General features: G+C 43.7%; 1 protein-coding gene across 4 annotated transcripts in view; it reads left to right on the top strand.

Moving 5' to 3' along the window:
- RIGI (RNA sensor RIG-I) overlaps window positions 1-22,110 on the top strand; it is a 36,501-nt gene that overhangs the window by 2,641 nt on the left and 11,750 nt on the right. For 2 of the 4 annotated variants that reach the window (XM_073345580.1, XM_073345584.1), the window contains exons 2-10: window positions 697-831; window positions 5,861-6,039; window positions 9,828-9,978; window positions 10,606-10,737; window positions 11,725-11,832; window positions 13,965-14,118; window positions 17,501-17,759; window positions 18,443-18,605; window positions 19,784-19,885. In XM_073345580.1, coding sequence (XP_073201681.1) covers window positions 697-831; window positions 5,861-6,039; window positions 9,828-9,978; window positions 10,606-10,737; window positions 11,725-11,832; window positions 13,965-14,118; window positions 17,501-17,759; window positions 18,443-18,605; window positions 19,784-19,885 — 1,383 coding nt within the window. Of the gene's footprint in view, window positions 1-696; window positions 832-5,860; window positions 6,040-7,505; window positions 7,613-9,827; window positions 9,979-10,605; window positions 10,738-11,724; window positions 11,833-13,964; window positions 14,119-17,500; window positions 17,760-18,442; window positions 18,606-19,783; window positions 19,886-22,110 lie in introns of those variants that run through there. The other 2 variants (XM_073345581.1, XM_073345583.1) reach the window with 2 other exon arrangements.

Raw genomic sequence — 22,110 nt, 5'->3', positions numbered from 1 at the left:
GCAGAGGATCTGGGATATCAGGGACTAGCCAGCATCGGGCTGGATATCACATGGAAATGATTCAAAGGGCCTCAGGGATTAGGGTACATCTATTAACCTACAAACTGAAGTTGGTTGGCATAGCCTAGAGGACAGGGCTTGGGTGGCTGAAAGGCTGGTGGTACCAGGGAGCTGACACCCAGCTACCCCAAGACAGACTCCCTCTTGCTGGAGGCAGGGAGTAGGCTGACCAGATGTCCCGATTTTATAGGGACAGTCTGGATTTTGGGGCCTTTTCCTTATATAGGCTCCTATTTAGGCCCCCCACCTCCTGTCCCGATTTTTCACATTTGCTGTCTGGTCACCCTAGCAGGGGTAACACAGTGCCTCACAGGCTTGGATTCCCCAGGGCTTGCATTAATTTCAGTGAGACTTGTGTGACCAAATCCCCCTTGGCAGCTTTCTCAATTTCAACCAAGAACTTGCAGTGTGAATTTGGGTTTAATTTGTGCATCTCCAGAGATTGTTTCCCATTCATAAAGTGTATATGCTTCCTCTCCTCGCCTCTGGAAGTGCGGTATAAAGCAGATACCCATTGTGTAAATATACCCAGGAAATATTTGAGCACCTGCAGCATTCTGCACCAGGTGCAGTCCCCACTGCTGTCCACACACCAGATCTACAATTTTGACTTATTCATATCTGATTTCACGCTAGATGCCAAAGAGAGAATTCAGACTGTAGAACAGAAGGAGGGGTTGACTGCTGCTGCGGCACTCTTCGTTGACTCTCTACTGCAGCTCGAATCAGAAGGATGGTTTCGGGGATTTCTAGATACACTGAATGCAGCAGGTTTGTTTTCGTTGGTGAAGCTGACGGTTTTCATTTCCCCTGCTTTTTCATGTCGTGTGTGTGAATTTATTGCTTGTGAAAGGTGCTGGACTGACCACCCTGGAAAGTGAACGCCTTTTTAATTCCATAGATCAAGTCGTAGCAGTACAAGCTTCTCCACCAATCCATCTTGTAGCTCGATGGGTCAGCTTGGAGGTTGAGAGCGGAGGTTAAATTGGGGCTGGCTCATGGCAGCTTGGTGAGATAGGACATGGGCATGTGCAGACACCTGTACCATTCTGTGTCCCAGAATCTTCGCTTTTTTTAACTCAAAAAAGCCAGCCAACGAAAACCCAAATATTAGATCTCTAGCCCTTAGGGTTGCAAAGAAAACCTGCAAAATGTGAACCATGTAACTAACTGATGCAGTGACATCTGCAGACAGCCTGAGACAGTAACTCTGAGAGGTATGAACTGCATCAGTTCCTCAAAAGCCTAATTAGGACAACTTAAGTCATTATTGTTTTCTGTGCTGATCAAAGCAGGAAGTTTATATTACGAGGATCTGGGCAATCTGCTTTTAGTGGCATCTTGTTTTGGTTGGTAGAAGCTTGTGGCGGTGGGGTGTGGTTTTTTTTATAAAACTTAGGAGAATAGCTCTAGAAAGAATACATGATTTTCATATCCCAGACTGTTTGCAAATATTGTCAGTAGGAAAAAATCTTTTAACTTGTGAATTGAGGAAATTTGATCCATGAGACATAATAAATGGGGAACCCCAACATTATTAGTCTTTTTTCAGAGTAAAGATCACATTCAAATGGTCAGGCACAAAATAAATACATAGACGTTTCCCTTCTCCCTTTGATGGATTTACCTATAAAGAGTAATATTGTTTGCAAAATCTAAAATGACAGTTTAAATGTAACACTCTTCTTTTAATTTATCAGCATTGTATTTCATTTCCATAGCACTGAGGTGTATACAATGCTATATAATGGATGAGTTTGTGCCAAATAAGGAACAGATCCCTGCCTTGAAGAACTTATTTTCAAATGGTCTCTAAATGCTCTGATATAAACACCAGCTGTCGTGTGTAGGGGGAAGGACCAGAGGTTTACTATAAGGTAGCATTTAAAACCCTCTGACCTGAGAGAGGAGAGCTCCTCTGATCTTAATATGATGCAACTCTTGATTAACTCATAAATATACAATGTACTTTAAGTTAGCTTGCATGCAACCGTCCTGTTTGATTTTTGGAGATCAGTAATTCCACCTAAAATGTAATTGTTAAGCTGGCATGAAGGTAATTTAATTGTTTGCACAGGCAACTAAGTGAACTGCCAAAAATATGTATGCTCTCTGCAACTTCTGTATGATCTATACAGAGAGCCCCACATTGCACTTTCGATTTTTGCTGGAGGACTTCCATAGAAGTTAAAGATTGAAAAGGCCCCATTAGGTTTTCCTAAAGCAGGATTGTTGCCTACTCTGTATATGTAAATATTCCGACTTAAGCAGTTTCAAGCAATGAGGCTTCTACCCTTTCCCCTGGAAGACTATTCCACAGCCCATCTGGGATTAAAAAATACCATTAAATCTACACTGCCACTGTATAAATCAGTATGTCTGTATATATAACAATGTGTTTAGATCTTGTCTGATATCTTCAGAAATAGAACGGGTTCAGAGATTGACAGTGAAAGTGATTTGAGGCCTGGGGAGACTCCATAAGAGGAGAGAGTGGAAAGACTGGGGATATTTAGATTCAAGAGAAGATGAACAAGAGGATGTAGCAAAGGTATGCAAAATAAAGAAAGGCATAAATAATTGAATTGGGCATTCATAATTCTCATAAGGCCTGATTTAAAACCCATTCATATCAATGGGAGTCTTTCTGTTGACTTTAGTGGCCTTTTTGGCCAGACTCCTGGGCTGGGATTTTTGAAAGTGCCTAAGGGAGTTAGGCACCCAAATCCTATTAAATTTGGATGGGAGTTATGTGCATATGCCTCCTTTAAAAAATCTCAGCCTTAATACAAGAATATGGGGACATCTAGTGAAACTGGAAAGCTACAAGCATATAAATGATTAAAGGAAACACTTTTTACAGCATGTATAATTAACCTATGGAACCCATTGTCACGAGATCACTTTGAAGCCAAGGGCTTAATAGGATTCAAAAAAGGATTAGTCATTTATGTGGATAGTGAGAATATCTACAGGTAATTAACATTTGCATAATATATGTATAAGGGGTGTGAAGCCTCATGCTTCAGAATGTAAGCCAGCTATTCATTGCCTAGGGATGGGAATAAAGTTCCCATATGGGCAGGTTATTAAATGATTGTCCATTATGGAGGTTTAGTGCAGCTTTCTCTGAAGCATCTGAGAGATTGCAATAATATAAGTATAGTACCTTCAGGGTGTGCCAGCTTTCTTCCACACTAATGGATTTTAACTCTTCCTCTCATTGGGACCCTTACTTACTAGGCTTCTTAACTTCTGAAAACTTACTTTCATGAAAGCTATTGCTGCATTCTTTGAACTCATTTTTTATTATGCAATAGTGCAGTTCCTTGTCAATTGCTCCAAGCTTCCTTCTTCATACTTTATTATAAATTTGTTATCAGTAAGAAGTGGATCCAGGGTAGCTTCTCCTTGGGCTACAATCTCTAATTTCTGAATCTTAAAGCTGTGTTCCATATAACTTAAGAACATCTTTGTCCGCTTGGCGGTATCTGTGGCCCAGCTGATAGGAGGGTAGTTTAACCCTCTGCCCCCCCAATGAGTGCTTTCAGATCGTCTATATTGCAGGATAAACATTGGCTCATGAGTTCATTCTCTCTGTTCCTGTGTTGGTCTGTAAAACATATTGATGGTTTTGAGTCTCGGACTAAAAAATGACCATTTAATTGAGAAGCTCTAGCTCCCCTATGTTTTGCAACAGGGACTTGACGTTTGGCAGGGGATCTGTCTGGTGTCTGCAATGGACCTTTGGCTGTTCCCAGGAAAAACCTCCCAAATTTGGACAAGTTTATAAACCTTTGAAAAATCTGTTTGCACATGCCCAGTAGAGGCTTGTTAGAATTTTGGCAGTCCAAGTCTCTGAACATTCAGCCTGCGTGGAGCATGTTCCCTTACATGCTGATAGGAACTGAGAGAGAATGGGATTGTTGCCCCCTTACTAACATTCAGTGGGGATGTTTTGGTTGGCTAGCTCCCAGTACTAAAAGGGGAAGCGCCGATGGGGAATCAGGAGCCTGAGACTGATGGTCCCCAGAAACAATGCGGAGAGGCCAATGCTCCAGGTCAGCCTGATTGACAGGGTGGGCAGGCTAATCAGTGAGTCAGGAGGCCGGGGGGGGTCCCGTCCTCCATGTGAGCTGGAATTGCCAGGGTCAGACAGAGTGGGGCTGAGCTAAGGAGAGAGCAGGGGCCCGAGCAGAGCTGGGGAGCAGAGCTGTGCCAACCAGAAGGGCTAGAAAAGCAGCCCAGGAAGCAGGTCAGAGCTGGGAGCAGAGTTACAGAAGCAGCCCACAGAGCAGACCTGTCCAAGGTTGTAACCTGAGCCGGAGAGAGCAGATCCCTGTGCTGGGAGGAGAGCTGCAGCCACAGAACCAGGTGTGGTGAGCAACTGAGGCCAGCCAAGGGGGAACTTGGGCAAAGGGCCCAGCGCAGAAAGACACCCCCAGCCAACGGTCCTGGCAGGCCAGACTGGGAGGGGGATCTTAACCCGATGGGGAGCTGATGCTGGGAAGAAGGGTCCCACCACCCAAAGCCCAGAGGCATGTGGCCACCACCATTGCAAGTGTCCAACCCGCAGCATCCCTGCAGCACAGCCAGGGCCTGAGAAGGAGGCCTGGGACCTACAAGGAACAGACTGTGAAGTGCCCTGATGTTCCAGAGACACTGTTTGTTTGTAATGTTCCCTGCCACAGAACAGGGTGGTGATTTCCTTTTAACCTTTCCCATTTTTCCTTATTCATTTTTTTTAAATTAATTGTTAATTAAACAACTTGCGTTTGCTTTAAATTGAATAAAATGATCAGTGGGTCCGGGAAGTGCCCAGTGCGGAGAGAGTACCCCAGAGTGGGGACACCCTGGCCCCTGTCCTAGGTGACCATAGCAGGGTTGGGGGTCGAGCCGCCCAGGAATCCTGGGCCCAGCCTTGTCGGGGTTACAAGGACTCTCTCAGACAGGGGAGTGGAAAGGGAGCCCTCAAGGGCAGGGAGGCCTCTGGGTAAAGGAAGTGGGAGTGAGGACTCAGATTCTTTCGCTAGCCCACTTCACCAGGGTAGTGCAGAAGCCAGGAAAGTTCCCCACAATAGCAGGACCATTCCCCTGCTTACATGCAGACTGGAATGTGCGTGGTCCCTCCTCACAGAGCAATTGAGCAGGCTTGTTCCCAGAAATACCTGGACTGAAGACTTTCCCCATAATTACTCTTCTTTGCCACCAAGATCAGTTGTGGCACTGGGTACCAGCACTAAGAACAGGGATATTCTCTCCTGTGCTCTGAGGGGAAAGAAGAAGCCGCTTGATGTGAATGCAGAGGAGTGAGGAACGTATGGGGGGAGAGAGACGCAGGGAGGAAGGGCAGAAGATGGGGAAGAGGCTAGAAACAAGGAGAAGAGAGGGGCCGTAGCAGAAGTTGGATGGGAGAGGGGCATGAGCAGCGATAGGAGCTGTGGTGATGGCAGAACATCCTGAGCGAGGCCCAGGTCCTGTGGGGGAAAATAAGACAGCATCAGACTGTATACATACCAGGGGGTTGAGTTAAGGTTGTACAGGCAGTATTAATGTTGGTATTTCCTAACTTTTCTTGCTTGACATTGCAGTCTTAAAACTTCTTTAAGATAGGGTGCCTTTTCTGGGGGTGTGGGGGTGTGGTTTTTTTTTTATGGAGCAGTAAGGGTAACCCAACCCCCTTTTCAAAATGTGTTTGCAGTTCACCCAGTAGCTCTTAGACAGTCCTGGGTCAAAATATCTGTTTTAATTAAAAGCGGTGTTTGCTGGTGTAATTTGCCCCATCCCTTTTGTCTTGAAGGTTACACTGGTCTGAGAGAAGCAATTGAAAACTGGGATTTCCAAAAACTTGAAAGCCTGGAAGTACATCGACAGCTGCTGAAACGTATAGAAGCTACGATGAGAGAAATTGATGCAGAACAGATAATTCCTTTCTTAAACACTTGTCTCATAGACCGAGAATGTGAAGAGATTCTGCAGGTATCATTTCAAAATCAAAATTGCAACTTGATTTGCAGAGTTTACAGTTCTATGATTGTGTAGCCCTGACTGTGGCTTCAGATATGTTTGTATAATATAGAAACTAGGGATGTCAAACGATTAAAAAAAATTAAATTGTTAAACAATAATATAACTTTTTTATTATAAATATTTGTGGATGTTTTCTAAATTTTCAGATATATTGGTTTCAGTTACAACACAGAATACAAAGTGTACAGTGGTCACTTTATATTTTTATTACAAATGTTTGCACTGTAAAGATGAACAAAAGAAAGTGGTTTTTCAGTTCACCTCATACAAGTACTGTAATGCAATCTCTTTATTGTGAAAGTACAACTTACAAATGTAGAATTTTATTTTTGTTTTTTATATAACTGCACTCAATGTAAAACTTGAGTCTACAAGTCCACTCAGTCCTCCTCCTTGTTCAGCCAATTATTTATGTTTATGGGAGATAATACTGCCCACTTCTTATTTACAATGTCACCTGAATCTGGGAACAGGCGTTCTCATGACACTACTGTAGCTGGCATTGCAAGGTATTTACGTGACTGACAGGCAAAACATTTTAATGCCTTATCCTGCTTTGACCACCATTTCACTGTAGGCTTTGTACTGTGTTGTAATTGAAATCAATATATTTGAAAATGTAGAAAACATATAAATATTTTTGCATTTTTTAAATTTAAATTGGCATTCTATTGTTTAACAGTGCGATTAAAATGGCAATTAATCACACTTAATTTTTTAATCAAGTTAATTTGTTTTGGGTTAATCGCTTTAGTTAACCGCGATTAATTGACAGCCCAGATAGAAACAGGAACATGTGGTTTCTATTTATTTCTATAAAAAAGAAGCTTACAAGAAGTGGAAGGTTGGACATATGACCAGGGAAGAGTATAAAAATATTGCTCGGGCATGTAGGAATGATATCAGGAGGGCCAAATAGCACCTGGAGCTGCAGCTAGCAAGAGATGTCAAGAGTAACAAGAAGGGTTTCTTCAGGTATGTTGGCAACAAGAAGAAAGCCAAGGAAAGTGTGGGCCCCTTACTGAATGAGGAGGCAACCTAGTGACAGAGGATGTGGAAAAAGCTAATGTACTCAATGCTTTTTTTGCCTCTGTTTTCACTAACAAGGTCAGCTCCCAGACTGGTGTGCTGGGCATGACAACATGGGGAGTAGATGGCCAGCCCTCTGTGGAGAAAGAGGTGGTTAGGGACTATTTAGAAAAGCTGGACATGCACAAGTCCATGGGGCCGGACGAGTTGCATCCGAGAATGCTAAAGGAATTGGCGGCTGTGATTGCAGAGCCATTGGCCATTATCTTTGAAAACTCGTGGCGAACGGGGGAAGTCCCAGATGACTGGAAAAATGCTAATGTAGTGTCAATCTTTTAAAAAAAAGGGAAGAAGGAGGATCCTGGGAACTACAGGCCAGTCAGCCTCACCTCAGTCCCTGGGAAAATCATGGTGCAGGTCCTCAAGGAATCAATTCGGAAGCACTTAGAGGAGAGGAAAGTGATCAGGAACAGTCAGCATGGATTCACCAAGGGCAAGTCATACCTGACTAATCTAATCGCCTTCTGTGATGAGATTACTGGTTCTGTGGATGAAGGGAAAGCAGTGGATGTGTTGTTTCTTGACTTTAGCAAAGCTTTTGACACGGTCTCCCACAGTATTCTTGTCAGCAAGTTAAAGAAGTATGGGCTGGATGAATGCACTATAAGGTGGGTAGAATGTTGGCTAGATTGTTGGGCTCAACGGGTAGTGATCAATGGCTCCATGTCTAGTTGACAGCCGGTGTCAAGTGGAGTGCCCCAGGGGTCGGTCCTGGGGCCGGTTTTGTTCAATATCTTCATAAATGATCTGGAGGATGGTGTGGATTGCACTCTCAGCAAATTTGCGGATGATACTAAACTAGGAGGAGTGGTAGATACGCTGGAGGGCATAGGATACAGAGGGACCTAGACAAACTGGAGGATTGGGCCAAAAGAAATCTGATGAGGTTCAATAAGGATAAGTGCAGGGTCCTGCACTTAGGACGGAAGAACCCAATGCACAGCTGCAGACTAGGGACCGAATGGCTAGGCAGCAGTTCTGCGGAAAAGGACCTAGGGGTGACAGTGGACGAGAAGCTGGATATGAGCCAGCAGTGTGCCCTTGTTGCCAAGAAGGCCAATGGCATTTTGGGATGTATAAGTAGGGGCATAGCGAGCAGATCGAGGGACGTGATCGTTCTCCTCTATTCGACATTGGTGAGGCCTCATCTGGAGTACTGTGTCCAGTTTTGGGCCCCACACTACAAGAAGGATGTGGCTAAATTGGAGAGAGTCCAGCGAAGGACAGCAAAAATGATTAGGGGTCTGGAACACATGACTTATGAGGAGAGGCTGAGGGAACTGGGATTGTTTAGTCTGCAGAAGAGAAGAATGAGGGGGGATTTGATAGCTGCTTTCAACTACCTGAGAGGTGGTTCCAGAGAGGATAGTTCTAGACTATTCTCAGTGGTAGAAGAGGACAGGACAAGGAGTAATGGTCTCAAGTTGCAGTGGGGGAGGTTTAGGTTGGATATTAGGAAAAACTTTTTCACTAGGAGGGTGGTGAAACACTGGAATGCGTTACCTAGGGAGGTGGTAGAATCTCCTTCCTTAGAAGTTTTTAAGGTCAGGCTTGACAAAGCCCTGGCTGGGATGATTTAACTGGGGATTGGCCCTGCTTTGAGCAGGGGGTTGGACTAGATGACCTCCTGAGGTCCCTTCCAACCCTGATATTCTATGATTCTGTGATTTCCTTCTGATTAGAAAAATAGGCAGTGACATGTCCATAGATATGACTGCAAGTGGGACCTGACTGTTGCATCAGGTCACAAAAAAATTATTTATCTGCAGGATAACTGGCTGTAGCCAGTACTATCAGTTGCCCACTTTTATCAGCACAAGATTGAATCATAGGATTTTAAATGAAAAATATATACTGTATGTAAAAGAGGAAACCAATTTGCTATGCCTTTCTGTCAATCTAGACCATCTTAAGAGTTATGAAAATGGATCTTACAGGATTGTTCATGTTCCCATCAGTGAATAAAAGGGTTTGAAATGCAAGTTGTAATTTCTAATATGTGGATTTTGGTTAATATTAAATGTGCTTGTTTCTAGATAAAGGCCCAGTCCTGCAAACACTTATGCACTAGAGAAGCTTCTCTTCCCAAAGAGCTCTCGAGAACGGGGAGCCATTCTGTCACTCCTCTTCAGTGTGTGTGTGGGTGCATTAATGTGGCCAAAAGGATAGAGCAGAGAGTCACAAAGCTGATATAGACCTTTAGTGGGATACAGATGTGTTGTAGTAATGCTATTTAAGAGAGAAAAATGAAGCTCTTAAAGCGGATTAAGTTACACTTTGCTAGACAATTCAAAATTACAGCTTCAATTGGGCCTGCTATGGTAATTAGTATCCCCTCTTTACAGACTGTGGAACTGAGGAACAGAAAGCTGTCCTAGACCTCCATCCTGCAAACACCTAAGCACATACGTAACTATACAGTTGCAACTAGTCCAGTGGAGTGCAGTGGGGCTGTCTGTGCGTGTAAAGCTAGGCACGTGCTTAAGTGTTTACAGGATCAGAACCGTGGTGTGCTCTACAGTTATGTAGCTGCACAACAGAACTTTAAAGAGCTTTCCCCTGTAAAGTCTCAACAATGGTTCTCTTTTGAATGGCACACTTTTTGATATTTTGGAAGCAGTCACAAACTTTGCTTGTGCATTACGCAGGTCAGAGAACTGAAAGGCAGAATGGCTGGTGCAGTAAAGCTCATTGAATGCCTTTCTAGGTCAGACAAGGAAAACTGGCCCAAAACCTTTCATCTAGCTCTAGAACGAGCAGGATATGACCCAGCAAGCAAACTGTGGAATATGAAAGAAGGTAATATGCAAATTATTTTTACCATATTCTGTGCTTAAGGTTCTGCTGTTGTACCTGACATGAATCGTCTTCAGGAAGATGAGATTACCTTAAAGGGACACTGAGCTTGATTCTTTTCTTTTTTTTCTTTTTTCTTTTTTTAATTGACTCGGTTAAAAAATGTGTTCTGGGAAACAACCCTGTATTTTTTTTTTTTTTTGGTTACAGCTAAATTAATGATAGTTCTATGAGAAAACTGCTCCAAAACGCAAAATATAGGGGGAGCAAGGAATATTTAGCATGTGCCCTCAAACTAGTCAGAAATAAATTGTGGACTGGTACAAGGAGGAAGAGGAGGTTGAATAGGCTGCACTTTTATGAGTGTGTGGCACTTCTAAAATCATGGGTCTCCACAGTCATTTGTCTACCTTGAGCCCAGTCTGGACAAGGCATTTTATTTTTACCTCGTAGACATTAAGGCCAGAAGGGACCATCATGATCATCTAGTCTGACCTCCTCCACTGCCAGTAAACAACTTTCTTTCCCAATAAGATTCAGCATTGTGGGAGAACCACTTTCCTGACCTGTCAAACGTATGACATTTAAAGTGGAAAAGATGGCTTAGATGCTTGCCTTGCTGTTGTTCAGATAATGATAAAGAGATGGATGTTGAGATGATGGAGGACCAGAATGGGAACAGTAGTGCCTTGGACATAAATATACAGTATTCCGAAGAAGCAGAAGTTCACAACTTCAGTGAAAGTCCGTGTTCTCCTTCAGGTAATATTCAGCAGCTTAACACTCTTCTAAACATTAGAACTGTGCAATCTTTTGCACTTTTAAAATCTGTGTGTGGTGTCCTTAAAATGGCTCAAAAGAAGGTAATTGTAGAAAATAGAGCCTTCTGCATTGAGTTTCCTACTTCCTGGTTTAATTGTTTAACTTCGCTGTTTGCTGCTAAAAATGCCCAGTGCCTTGGGCATGACACGCATCATGTGCTGCCCCTTGTTTACCATATACGCTTACCGGAAATCTGGTGTTTCAGAGGAGCACCCTTATGAAGGGGTTAAAATAGCGGAACTCAATCCAGGGCTCTCCTCTGATTTGAGTAAGTCACCACATGGCTTAACTGGTAATTTAGATAAACATTAGCATATCGATCTGTGCCCTGACTGGAACAAAGCTAAGGGAGCCCTAAAATACTGCTTGTTTTCTTAACTGTTTTGACAGATGTTGATTTGTGTTATCACTAGCTGTTGGTCACAAAACAATAACTAGTAACTCTGACAGAGCAGCTCTTCAGTTTTTAAAGGCTGGGAGCTCCTGGATTAAAGAGAACATTGAAAGGTGTAGGAGTTGGTAGACCAGAAAGAGATTAAAAGAAGACCTATTCCAACTGTATGTAGTGTTCATACAATCTGTTTTGGGGAGACACGGTCAGACATCTTTATCAGGTGCTATGCTTCCTGGTGTGAAAAGGTGGGTCAAGGTAAGATCAGTGTTGACTCTGCCAGCAAAGAGTTTGAAATGAGTTCATCTGAGGGAGAACAAACGGGCTTTACAAAATGCCAGCTTGTAACACACAAACCACTTAAAGTTCCAGTCTGGTACACGGTCGGTTATAAAATCTTTTCCCTCACGGGTGCTACTCATGTAATTTTAGATCATAACCATATATAGGAGATAATGTATTCTAACCAAACCATTATATAATGGATCATGTTCTTCACCACAGCATATATTGAGCTTTGCTTATTTATGTTCTAGAAGTTTCTCAACAACCTACTTATGGACCAAAGAAGCCTAGATGTTATCAGATGGAGCTTGCCCGGCCTGCTGTCAGTGGGAAAAATACAATCATATGTGCTCCTACTGGTAAGAACACGTCTATACCCAGTGTTGAGGTTTTTATGTTGAGAAGTGCTCTCTTTATTTTGCTGTGTGGTGTGAGAGGGGATGGCTAAGTCAGGGGGAGGGGTGAAGAAAGTCTGGAGGAGGGGGATGGACACCACAACTTTGTCTGTTTAGGACAAAGATTTGTCACATTCTCCCATCAACCTTTTATTTAAAAGCAAACTACCCATTAAGTTTTTAATCCACAGTGATTATAGAGGAGCCCTGAGGACTCACTAGTTATGGTCATGCAGAGACAGTGGGTGAGGTTCTGTGGCCTGCAACATGCAGGACGTCAAAATAGATGCTCATGATGGTCCCTTCTGACCTTAAAGTCTATGGCATTTACAGCAGAACTAAAATCCCTCTCTTTTGCACTTTGATGTTTGAATGTTCCCTCTGAAATTTCCAAACTAGCCCTTCATGGGCCAATTACATTTTCCATAATGTTTGTATGGTGCAACATTTGCTAACTTTCACAGAGAAAAGGTTTAAAATTGAGACCTTAGAAATGTATCTCAAGACTCTGCTGGAGATTTTCTGTCTAAGTAAAGAGCTGCAGTCTCTACAAACTCCGGACCTCAGGGACATTTTCATGTCAGCTCAGGAACAGGTCAATGTTAAACTTTAACCATAAAACAGCTATTCCCCTTCTGCAAAGAGTAGCTGACTGGGCAGTCAACTTTCACTGGCTACTTCCCTGAGATGCTGCCAGCCTGAATCACCAACTTCATTCCTCACAGCGGCTTTGGCTGGAAGAGGGGCTGTGGAAGGAGAAACTAAGGTGTATGGGAAGGGTGAGCAGGACTGTGTGGGGAGACTTGCAGATGAAGATACCATGGAAGCCGATATGCAGCAGTGACCTGATCCAAAGCTGATTGAAGTCAATGGAAAGACTCGTGTTGACAAGCTCAGATCAGGTTCTCCCTGTTGTGAACCTCCTATCATCTAGCACAAGTCTGGCTGAGGGACTGGACCCCCCACCTCACATACCCCCACAATCCTGAAGAATCATGATGTCCCTCCCATGTATCTCTGCTCATGTAACTGTTTTAAAAAAGAATGCAGTGGGGGGGAAAGCTGTGGGAGGACAAAGGAGGACCCTGGAGCAAGCCAGACTGTGCACTGGGAGTGGTATAAGCATGAGTGAGGGTCGTATAGAAGGAGTGCAGCAATACATGGCTTAAGGAGAAGAAGTGGGCTTCAAGGGAGGGGAGGGGGGAATAGAGAACATTGGATCTGTGTGGGGCACATAAGAGTTAATGCAGCATGGATAAGGTAGCATAGAGGCCCTTGTGTCAGGAAGTATTTGTGTGGTCTTTGTGCTCTAATTCCCATATATAGTGACACTTTTTGTATTCCTAAAATAAACTCTGTATGCAGCAGTACACAAATTAGTTACAAAAAGGTTGATATTCTGGCTTAAAGGAAAAGTTGGGAAAACAACAAGCAAAATTTAATGGACCTGAAACAGCTGTAATCTAATGAGGAACATCTCTGGATTTTACTTTTTTTCCCTCCCTTCTCTCTCCTTTTTTAATTTTATTTTAAAGTGTTTTGACATAAGCACTGCTCTAGAGAAACAAGCTTTTCATGCATTGGGGAGTTAACTCAAAACACAGTTGTGGGAGGTAATTCTTAAGAAGGTATCCATAACATTATTTAGAATGCTTCCTTGTTTATCAGTAGCAATCATAGCAAAGCCATAAGAAACTGAAGTGAAATGAAACAATCAGGGTTTGTGAAACAGAAGAGCACAAAATTGGTAGGGAATTTGCATCCCTTTAAACAAATAAAGCCAGTACCCTCTGAATGAGAGTTGTCATTCTCCCCTTAATCCGTTGCTTTTTGTCAAAGGACTGTCATCATATATGGTAGATAAGTAGCCTTCTGTACTACTGAGTCTGTTTCAGTACCAAGATCACGAAATAGAGAGTGATGCTAAGTATCCTGGATTCCCAACTCCATTCTAATCTCCATTCCTGCAGTGAGCTTAATGTAAGAACATGGGCTTGCCCACAAGGAGCCTTAAATTGTTACAGCTGCACTTGGGGGGAGGGAATATTCCAGCTTTTTGTTACTAATTCTTTGTTTTCATGCTTGATGTTTAAAAGGATCTGGGAAAACCTTTGTGGCACTTCTGATTTGTGACAATCATTTCCAAAACATGCCCAAGGAACAGAAAGGGAAGATTGTCTTTCTAGCAACTAAAGTTCCAGTATATGAACAACAGAAAAAAGTCTTCACGCAACACTTTGAAAGAACCAGGTAGGTACAAGTCCACACATGTAGTCTTCAGGTTTCTTCACTTCAGAGTTCCAAACCATAGAAACCATAGGTTCCTTTACATCCTCAAGATCCTAAATTTTTTGTTACACCATTTCAGCACTGTGTGTCTCAATACAGTTCTGGTAAAAAGTGTGGCCCAAACTCAGAAGATGAAAATACATCCAATCAAAAAGTGACCAAACTGACTTTGAGGTGTAATTGAAGCCTGCCTCTGAAAAGCAGCTACTTAGGTGCATCAGTATAGAGCCCTTGTATGGATGTATAACTTTCATTTAGGTTTAAAGGAGCTAATTGACATGCATCAGCAGGTAAGCTTCTCAGTGCTAAGTTCAGGAAGTGTTTTCTCTTTCTTTTCTTATAGCCTAGATCTTTGGCTTTCAGATACATAGGGGGTGGGATAGGTTTTCTGAATATAGTCCACTTCATGAGCAAAGAATGGTGGTTGAATGGATGATGCTGATTAAAAAATCCACTGTCCTAAACCAAACATGTTTCAGTTGGGGGAGTTGCAGGTGCTCAGGACCTCTGAAAATGTGGTCACCTATTTAGAGGCCTGACCCAAAGCCCATAGGAATCAATAGACTCTAATTGACCTTAATGGGCTTTCAGACCCTGGGTATCTAACTTAAGGCACTCACAATTGAAGATTTTGGGCCTGAGTGCATCTGTCTTATCAAATATCACTATCTTACTTGATCCCCTAGGAGATCTTGCCCTATCTTCTGGCTTTTCCTGCTCTATAGGTGTATGAATGTGAACATACTTTGTATTAACAACAAGGAGTCCAGTGGCACTTTAAAGACTAAGATTTATTTGAGCATAAGCTTTCGTGGGTAAAAACCCCACTTCAGATGCATGGAGTGAAAATTACAGATGCAGACATAAATATACTGACCCATGAAGAGAAGGGAGTTAGAATCATAGAATCATAGAATATCAGGGTTGGAAGGGACCCCAGAAGGTCATCTAGTCCAATCCCCTGCTCAAAGCAGGACCAATTCCCAGTTAAATAATCCCAGCCAGGGCTTTGTCAAGCCTGACCTTAAAAACCTTTAAGGAAGGAGATTCTACCACCTTCCTAGGTAACGCATTCCAGTGTTTCACCACCCTCTTAGTGAAAAAGTTTTTTTCCTAATATCCAATCTAAACCTCCCCCACTGCAACTTGAGACCATTACTCCTCGTTCTGTCATCTGCTACCATTGAGAACAGTCTAGAGCCATCCTCTTTGGAACCCCCTTTCAGGTAGTTGAAAGCAGCTATCAAATCCCCCCTCATTCTTCTCTTCTGCAGGCTAAACAATCCCAGCTCCCTCAGCCTCTCCTCATAACTCATGTGTTCCAGTCCCCTAATCATTTTTGTTGCCCTTCGCTGGACTCTCTCCAATTTATCCACATCCTTCTTGAAGTGTGGGGCCCAGAACTGGACACAGTACTCCAGATGAGGCCTCACCAATGTCGAATAGAGGGGAACGATCATGTCCCTCGATCTGCTCGCTATGCCCCTACTTATACATCCCAAAATGCCATTGGCCTTCTTGGCAACAAGGGCACACTGCTGACTCATATCCAGCTTCTCGTCCACTGTCACCCCTAGGTCCTTTTCCGCAGAACTGCTGCCTACCCATTCGGTCCCTAGTCTGTAGCTGTGCATTGGGTTTTTCCGTCCTAAGTGCAGGACGCTGCACTTATCCTTATTGAACCTCATCAGATTCCTTTTGGCCCAATCTTCCAATTGGTCTAGGTCCTTCTGTATCCTATCCCTCCCCTCCAGCGTATCTACCACTCCTCCCAGTTTAGTATCATCCGCAAATTTGCTGAGAGTGCAATCCACACCATCCTCCAGATCATTTATGAAGATATTGAATAAAACCGGCCCCAGGACCGACCATTGGGGCACTCCACTTGATACCGGCTGCCAACTAGACATGGAGCCATTGATCACTACCCGTTGAGCCCGACAATCTAGCCAGCTTTCTACCCACCTTATAGTGCATTCATCCAGCCCATACTTCCTTAACTTGCTGACAAGAATACTATGGGAGACCGTGTCAAAAGCTTTGCTAAAGTCAAGAAACAATACATCCACTGCTTTCCCTTCATCCACAGAACCAGTAATCTCATCATAAAAGGCGATTAGATTAGTCAGGCATGACCTTCCCTTGGTGAATCCATGCTGGCTGTTCCTGATCACTTTCCTCTCATGCAAGTGCTTCAGGATTGATTCTTTGAGGACCTGCTCCATGATTTTTCCAGGGACTGAGGTGAGGCTGACTGGCCTGTAGTTCCCAGGATCTTCCTTCTTCCCTTTTTTAAAGATTGGCACTACATTAGCCTTTTTCCAGTCATCCGGGACTTCCCCGGTTCGCCACGAGTTTTCAAAGATAATGGCCAGTGGCTCTGCAATCACAGCCGCCAATTCCTTCAGCACTCTCGGATGCAACTCGTCCGGCCCCATGGACTTGTGCACGTCCAGCTTTTCTAAATAGTACCTAACAGCCTCTATCTCCACAGAGGGCTGGCCATCTCTTCTGCATTTTGTGATGCCCAGCGCAGCAGTCTGGGAGCTGACCTTGTTAGTGAAAACAGAGGCAAAAAAAGCATTGAGTACATTAGCTTTTTCCACATCCTCTGTCACTAGGTTGCCTCCTTCATTCAGTAAGGGGCCCACACTTTCCTTGGCTTTCTTCTTGTTGGCAACATACCTGAAGAAACCCTTCTTGTTACTCTTGACATCTCTCGCTAGCTGCAGCTCCAGGTGCGATTTGGCCCTCCTGATTTCATTCCTACATGCCCGAGCAATATTTTTATACTCTTTCCTGGTCATATGTCCAACCTTTCACTTCTTGTAAGCTTCTTTTTTATGTTTAAGTTACCTATAACAGATTTGAAAGTAGCTATACTTGAACAAAAAAACTTCAGAAACAGACTTCAAAGAGAAACAGCAGAACTAAAATTCATTTGCAAATTTAACACCATTAATTTGGGCTTGAATAGGGACTGGGAGTGGCTGGCTCATTACAAAAGCAGCTTTGCCTCTTGAATTGACACCTCCTCATCTATTATTGGGAGTGGACTACATCTACCCTAATAGAATTGGCCCTGTCGGCACTGGTTCTCCACTTTGGGGTAACTCCCTTCTCTTCGTGTGTCATATATTTATGTCTGCATCTGTAATTTTCACTCCATGCATCTGAAGAAGTGGGGTTTTTACCCACGAAATCTTGTGCTCAAATAAATTTGTTAGTCTTTAAGGTGCCATCGGACTCCTTGTTTTTGTGGATACAGACTAACACAGCTACCCCCTGATACTTGTCACCATACTCTGTATTAATGTCACAACACATGTCTTTTCTCTCCCAGGTACAAAGTTGCAGGGATTTCTGGGGAAACGGCTGGGGATGTCTCTTCAGCAAGCATTATTGAAGGGAATGATATCATTGTCTTGACACCTCAGATCCTTGTGAATAGCCTCAAAGAAGGAACCATTTCTTCCCTTGCCATTTTCACTTTGATTATAATTGATGAGTGCCACAACACCATTGGGAATCACCCCTATAATGTGTTAATGACCAGCTACTTGAACCTTAAATTTGACTCCGCTGTGAAACAGCTGCCTCAGGTAAGGCCCAATCTAGGGGTGGGAGCATTTGAAAAACATGATACAGTTGAACCAGGACTGCCAGCTGAGGTTATGTTAGCTATGCTTTTGATCTTTATCCATTTTTCCTACAAACCCCACCTTGCTTCAAATGTTAACCCTGTGTTTCACGTGGAGGCTTCTGGCTCAGCCACTTTACGAACAGCTGTCTCCTTTTAGTTAGCAAGATGAGACCTAATCTTTTTAACTCCAGACTGTATTCTGATGAAGGGCTCATGGGAGGAAAGCCTATATTACAACATATAATCCTTGATTTCCTCCTCCAGGACAGAAGCACAAGATTTGGGCCACAATGATTCAATTGTGACTTAATATTTTATAGCCTCTAAAAAGTACATAAGGCTCTGTGTTGTCTTTAGAAGCAAAATTGACTATGAATGAGCCAGAATTGAAGTTTCTCCTAGCACTGGTGCAAGACTGGCAAGAACCTCTTGATCTTGAGAAGAATGCTGGGGATGGAGGAGAACAGAATGTAGTGGATCTTGCTAGCTTTTTATTCAAAATATCAATGCCAGTGTTCTTGATTTCTCCCACCTCTGCCTTCTCTTTACTAATAGGGAAGATCACTCAGGGGACTGTCATGTTACTGGCTGCTTCTTTTTAATGACATGCATGTAACTAATTTTGTATGTGAATGTGCTCAGATTGTTGGCTTAACAGCCTCTGTCGGCGTGGGCAGTGCCAAGACCCTCGAGGAGACGAAAGAATACATCTGTACCCTCTGCGCCTGTCTCGACATACAAGTCCTATCTACCATCAGAGAGAACACACAGGAACTGGAGGAGATTGTATACAGGCCCAAAAAATGTAAATGTTTCAGTAGGAGTGTATCACTGCTTAGGTCCTGGGTTAGTCTAGTGTCTGAGAACAGACTTAACTGCATCCCCATTCAGGACAGCACTTCAATCAAATGCTCCAAATGAAGCAGCATGTGCTTGAGTCCTGTTAACTTCAATGTAACTAAGCCCACACTTTAAAAAAAACAAACCAAAAAAAAAGTGTTTACCAATATTGCCTGGGATGGCTCATTTGTACGGAAGCATGACTGTTAAATTCCAAGACACAATCCTGTCTGCCTCCTGGGTGGTCGCTAAGAGTGGGCAGAGGAAGAGCACAAAAGGAGCTGTCCCCAGTGTACATGGCCTGAGGGAGGGCTAGATAGAATGGCAGTCTGTGTGCTCCTCCGAGTGCTAGGGCAGAGAAGTCTTACTCCCCAAAGGTGGCTGGACTGTGGATCCGTGTCCCTCATAGACCTAACCCATGGATCTGACCGGCCGCATGCCAGGGAGTGATCTGTATGCCATGGGTGCTCTGCCTCTGCATGCCCAAGCCTTTTAGGAAGTGGTGTGCTTCCTGAGACCAAACATCTCCCAATGCTCCCTGTAGGGCTGTGTGACTGCACTGTGCTCCCAAGAAGCTCCTAGTCGAGTCCCTAGGAAATGCTGCTGTGTGACTGTGTGGTAACCAAGCCTTTACGGAGAGTTGCATGAAAGGAAATGAAGGAAGAGGAATGGACTGAAACACATTAGCTGGATGTTAGATGGGAATTTTCTAGAGCTGACGGGCTCTGTTTCCCCCCCATCATTTCCTAGGTTTGCTTTTTGCAGGTAGTATTTGCAGTGAGGTATTGGTCAAGTAACATAATAGTACAGTATGAATAGTAAACCTGAAATGACGAAAGTCCATTCTTTCTGCACTGATCTTGCCCAAAGAATTTTGCTTGTGTAGACCTAGGGATTCTCTTTCTGTGCATGTATAACTCTGACAATAAAGGCATATCTAGGTCAGACTTGGCCCTTCCAAGGATCAAAGACACAACCAGAACAGATATTAGCAAAGAACGGCCATGCCCGCTGTTCTTCGGTCCAGGCTCCACGTAACAGTTTCTCATGTTGTTTGATCGAGGGCCTGGGAATGTTTTAGTTAATCAGCTTTGGTTTGTGATTTATTGCTAATCACTTCATGGTTCCTTCTCGTGACTCTAGCTTTCAGACTAGTCGGGAAGCGCCCCCAGAACCACTTTATGGACATTATCTCCGTCCTGATGTCTGAGACTGAGGCCCTGGCAAGCAAGGTTTACCCAATAGGTAAGATTACACAGAATGCAGAGCAGTGGGAGAGAACTGGGGATTCATTCTTAGACTATATCAATAATGAACTCCTCTTAAAAAGAAAAGGAGTACTTGTGGCACCTTAGAGACTAACCAATTTATTTGAGCATGAGCTTTCGTGAGCTACAGCTCACTTCATCGGATGCATACCGTGGAAACTGCAGCAGACTTTATATACACACAGAGAACATGAAACAATACCTCCTCCCACCCCACTGTCCTGCTGGTAATAGCTTATCTAAAGTGATCATCAAGTTGGGCCATTTCCAGCACAAATCCAGGTTTTCTCACCCTCCACCCCCCCCCCCCCCACACACACACAAACTCACTCTCCTGCTGGTAATAGCCCATCCAAAGTGACAACTCTCTACACAATGTGCATGATAATCAAGGTGGGCCATTTCCTGCACAAATCCAGGTTCTCTCACCTCCTCACCCCCCTCCAAAAACACACACACACAAACTCACTATCCTGCTGGTAATAGCTCATCCAAAGTGACCACTCTCCCTACAATGTGCATGGTAATCAAGGTGGGCCATGTCCAGCACAAATCCAGGCTTTCTCATCTCCCCCCCCCCCCCTTCTCACCCCTCCTCTTACTTATTGCAGCAGCATAAAGCTTCAAAGCTTCCTTCCCCTTTTTATTTTAGATTTCTTTTCCTTCCATTTTCTCTTTTCTACTATCTTAGATGAAATAGGTTACACATGGAAAACAAGCTTTTTGCTTATCCTTCAAATTGTTTTAATTTGTAATGTCACCAATCATTTGACATGCCATGAAACCAGATTGCTTAGTCTGTCAAATAATTTGAAGTAAAAATACCAGAGCTGCCTTTAAAATGCAGTGAGGTGGTTTTTTTTGTTTTTCCTACAGAAAATGTCCTGGTATGTGGTGTTTCTCCAGATGTTTCATATAAAACGAGACTATGCTAAAGGATCACATAATGAGGCCTTAGGCATATTTCATCTTGACTATTGCAGCATCTTCTTTTCCTGTCTCTGTGCTTCATCTCCCTCCCCCCCTCCCCCCCCAACCTCTCCAGCCTCTCTCAAACTGCAGCTGAAACTTATCTTCCTCTCCAGCTACTCTGACATACACATGGTCTCTTCTGCTCCTTGAGTTCAGTCACTGGCTTCCTGTGTGAATTAAGTTCAGCCTCTTTGTCCTTTGAGGTGCCATATGGCACTGTCCTTCCTACATTTTACCTCCTGTGCTGCTTCTCCCTATTGTTACCTTGGACTTCTCTTCCTAATTACCTATCTTAAATGTTTCTGTCCCCCACTTACTGTCACATATGAGCACTGCATAATCTTCAGTGTATCATGACGACCCTTGTGAAGATAAATTTTACAGAGAGACTGTCAGAGAATGAACCAGGGTGGGGTAGCGACGGAGGCTGCTGTCTGTAGGACCCCAGACTCATTTGTTGCAGAATTTGGAAGGTGTGTGGTGAATGAGGCAGGGGATGGCAGGACTAGAGGGTGGATTCATAGCTGAGAGAGTTGAATGCCACGCTAGAGAATTGGATTCTGTGCCTGCCTCTGCCAGAGTTCCTGTTTGATGCTGGGCAAATAACTTAAACTTTTCACACGTGGCCTTGAATTGTGTGTTCCTTCTTACCTGGGTGCCCAGCTTGAGTCATCGGGGTTTGATTTACAGAAGCGCTGAGTGCTCACTGCTGCAAATGACGTCCGGGAGAGCTCCGGTCTGAATAGACAGTGCTACAAAGTGCGAAGTATTCTGAAAAATCAGGTCCTAGGAGTCTTGGGCTATGTCTACACTGCGCACCTTAAAACAATATGGCTGTGTTGCTGCAGCCATGCCATTGTAAGGTGTGCGGTGTAGCTGCTCTTTATCGCCGGGAGAGAGCTCTCCCAGTGCCAAAGCCACGCCCAGCAAGGGGTGGTAGCTTGTTCAGCAGGAGCCTCGCTCTCGTGCCAATGAAGTACTGTCCACACCAGTGCTTTTCATTGTGAACGCTTTCGTCGTTCAGGGGTTGAACCCCTGAGCAACGCAAGTTTTAAAGATGGAAGCACCAGTGTAGACGTAGCCTTGAGTTGGGTAACCAAAAGACGTGGCTATTTGTGCCATTGATCTCTGACTCAGTTCCCCACGTGTAAAATGGGGATACCGTCCCCACACCACACAGGAGAGTTGTGAAGTTAAACTAAGTGTTTGCAAAGCACTTGGATACTATAG

The sequence above is a fragment of the Lepidochelys kempii genome, chromosome 5 (assembly GCF_965140265.1).
Source record: "Lepidochelys kempii isolate rLepKem1 chromosome 5, rLepKem1.hap2, whole genome shotgun sequence".
NCBI classification, from domain to species: Eukaryota; Metazoa; Chordata; order Testudines; family Cheloniidae; genus Lepidochelys; species Lepidochelys kempii.
The sequence above is the reverse complement of the archived record's forward strand: the minus strand, read 5'-3'. Positions and strand labels throughout refer to the sequence as shown.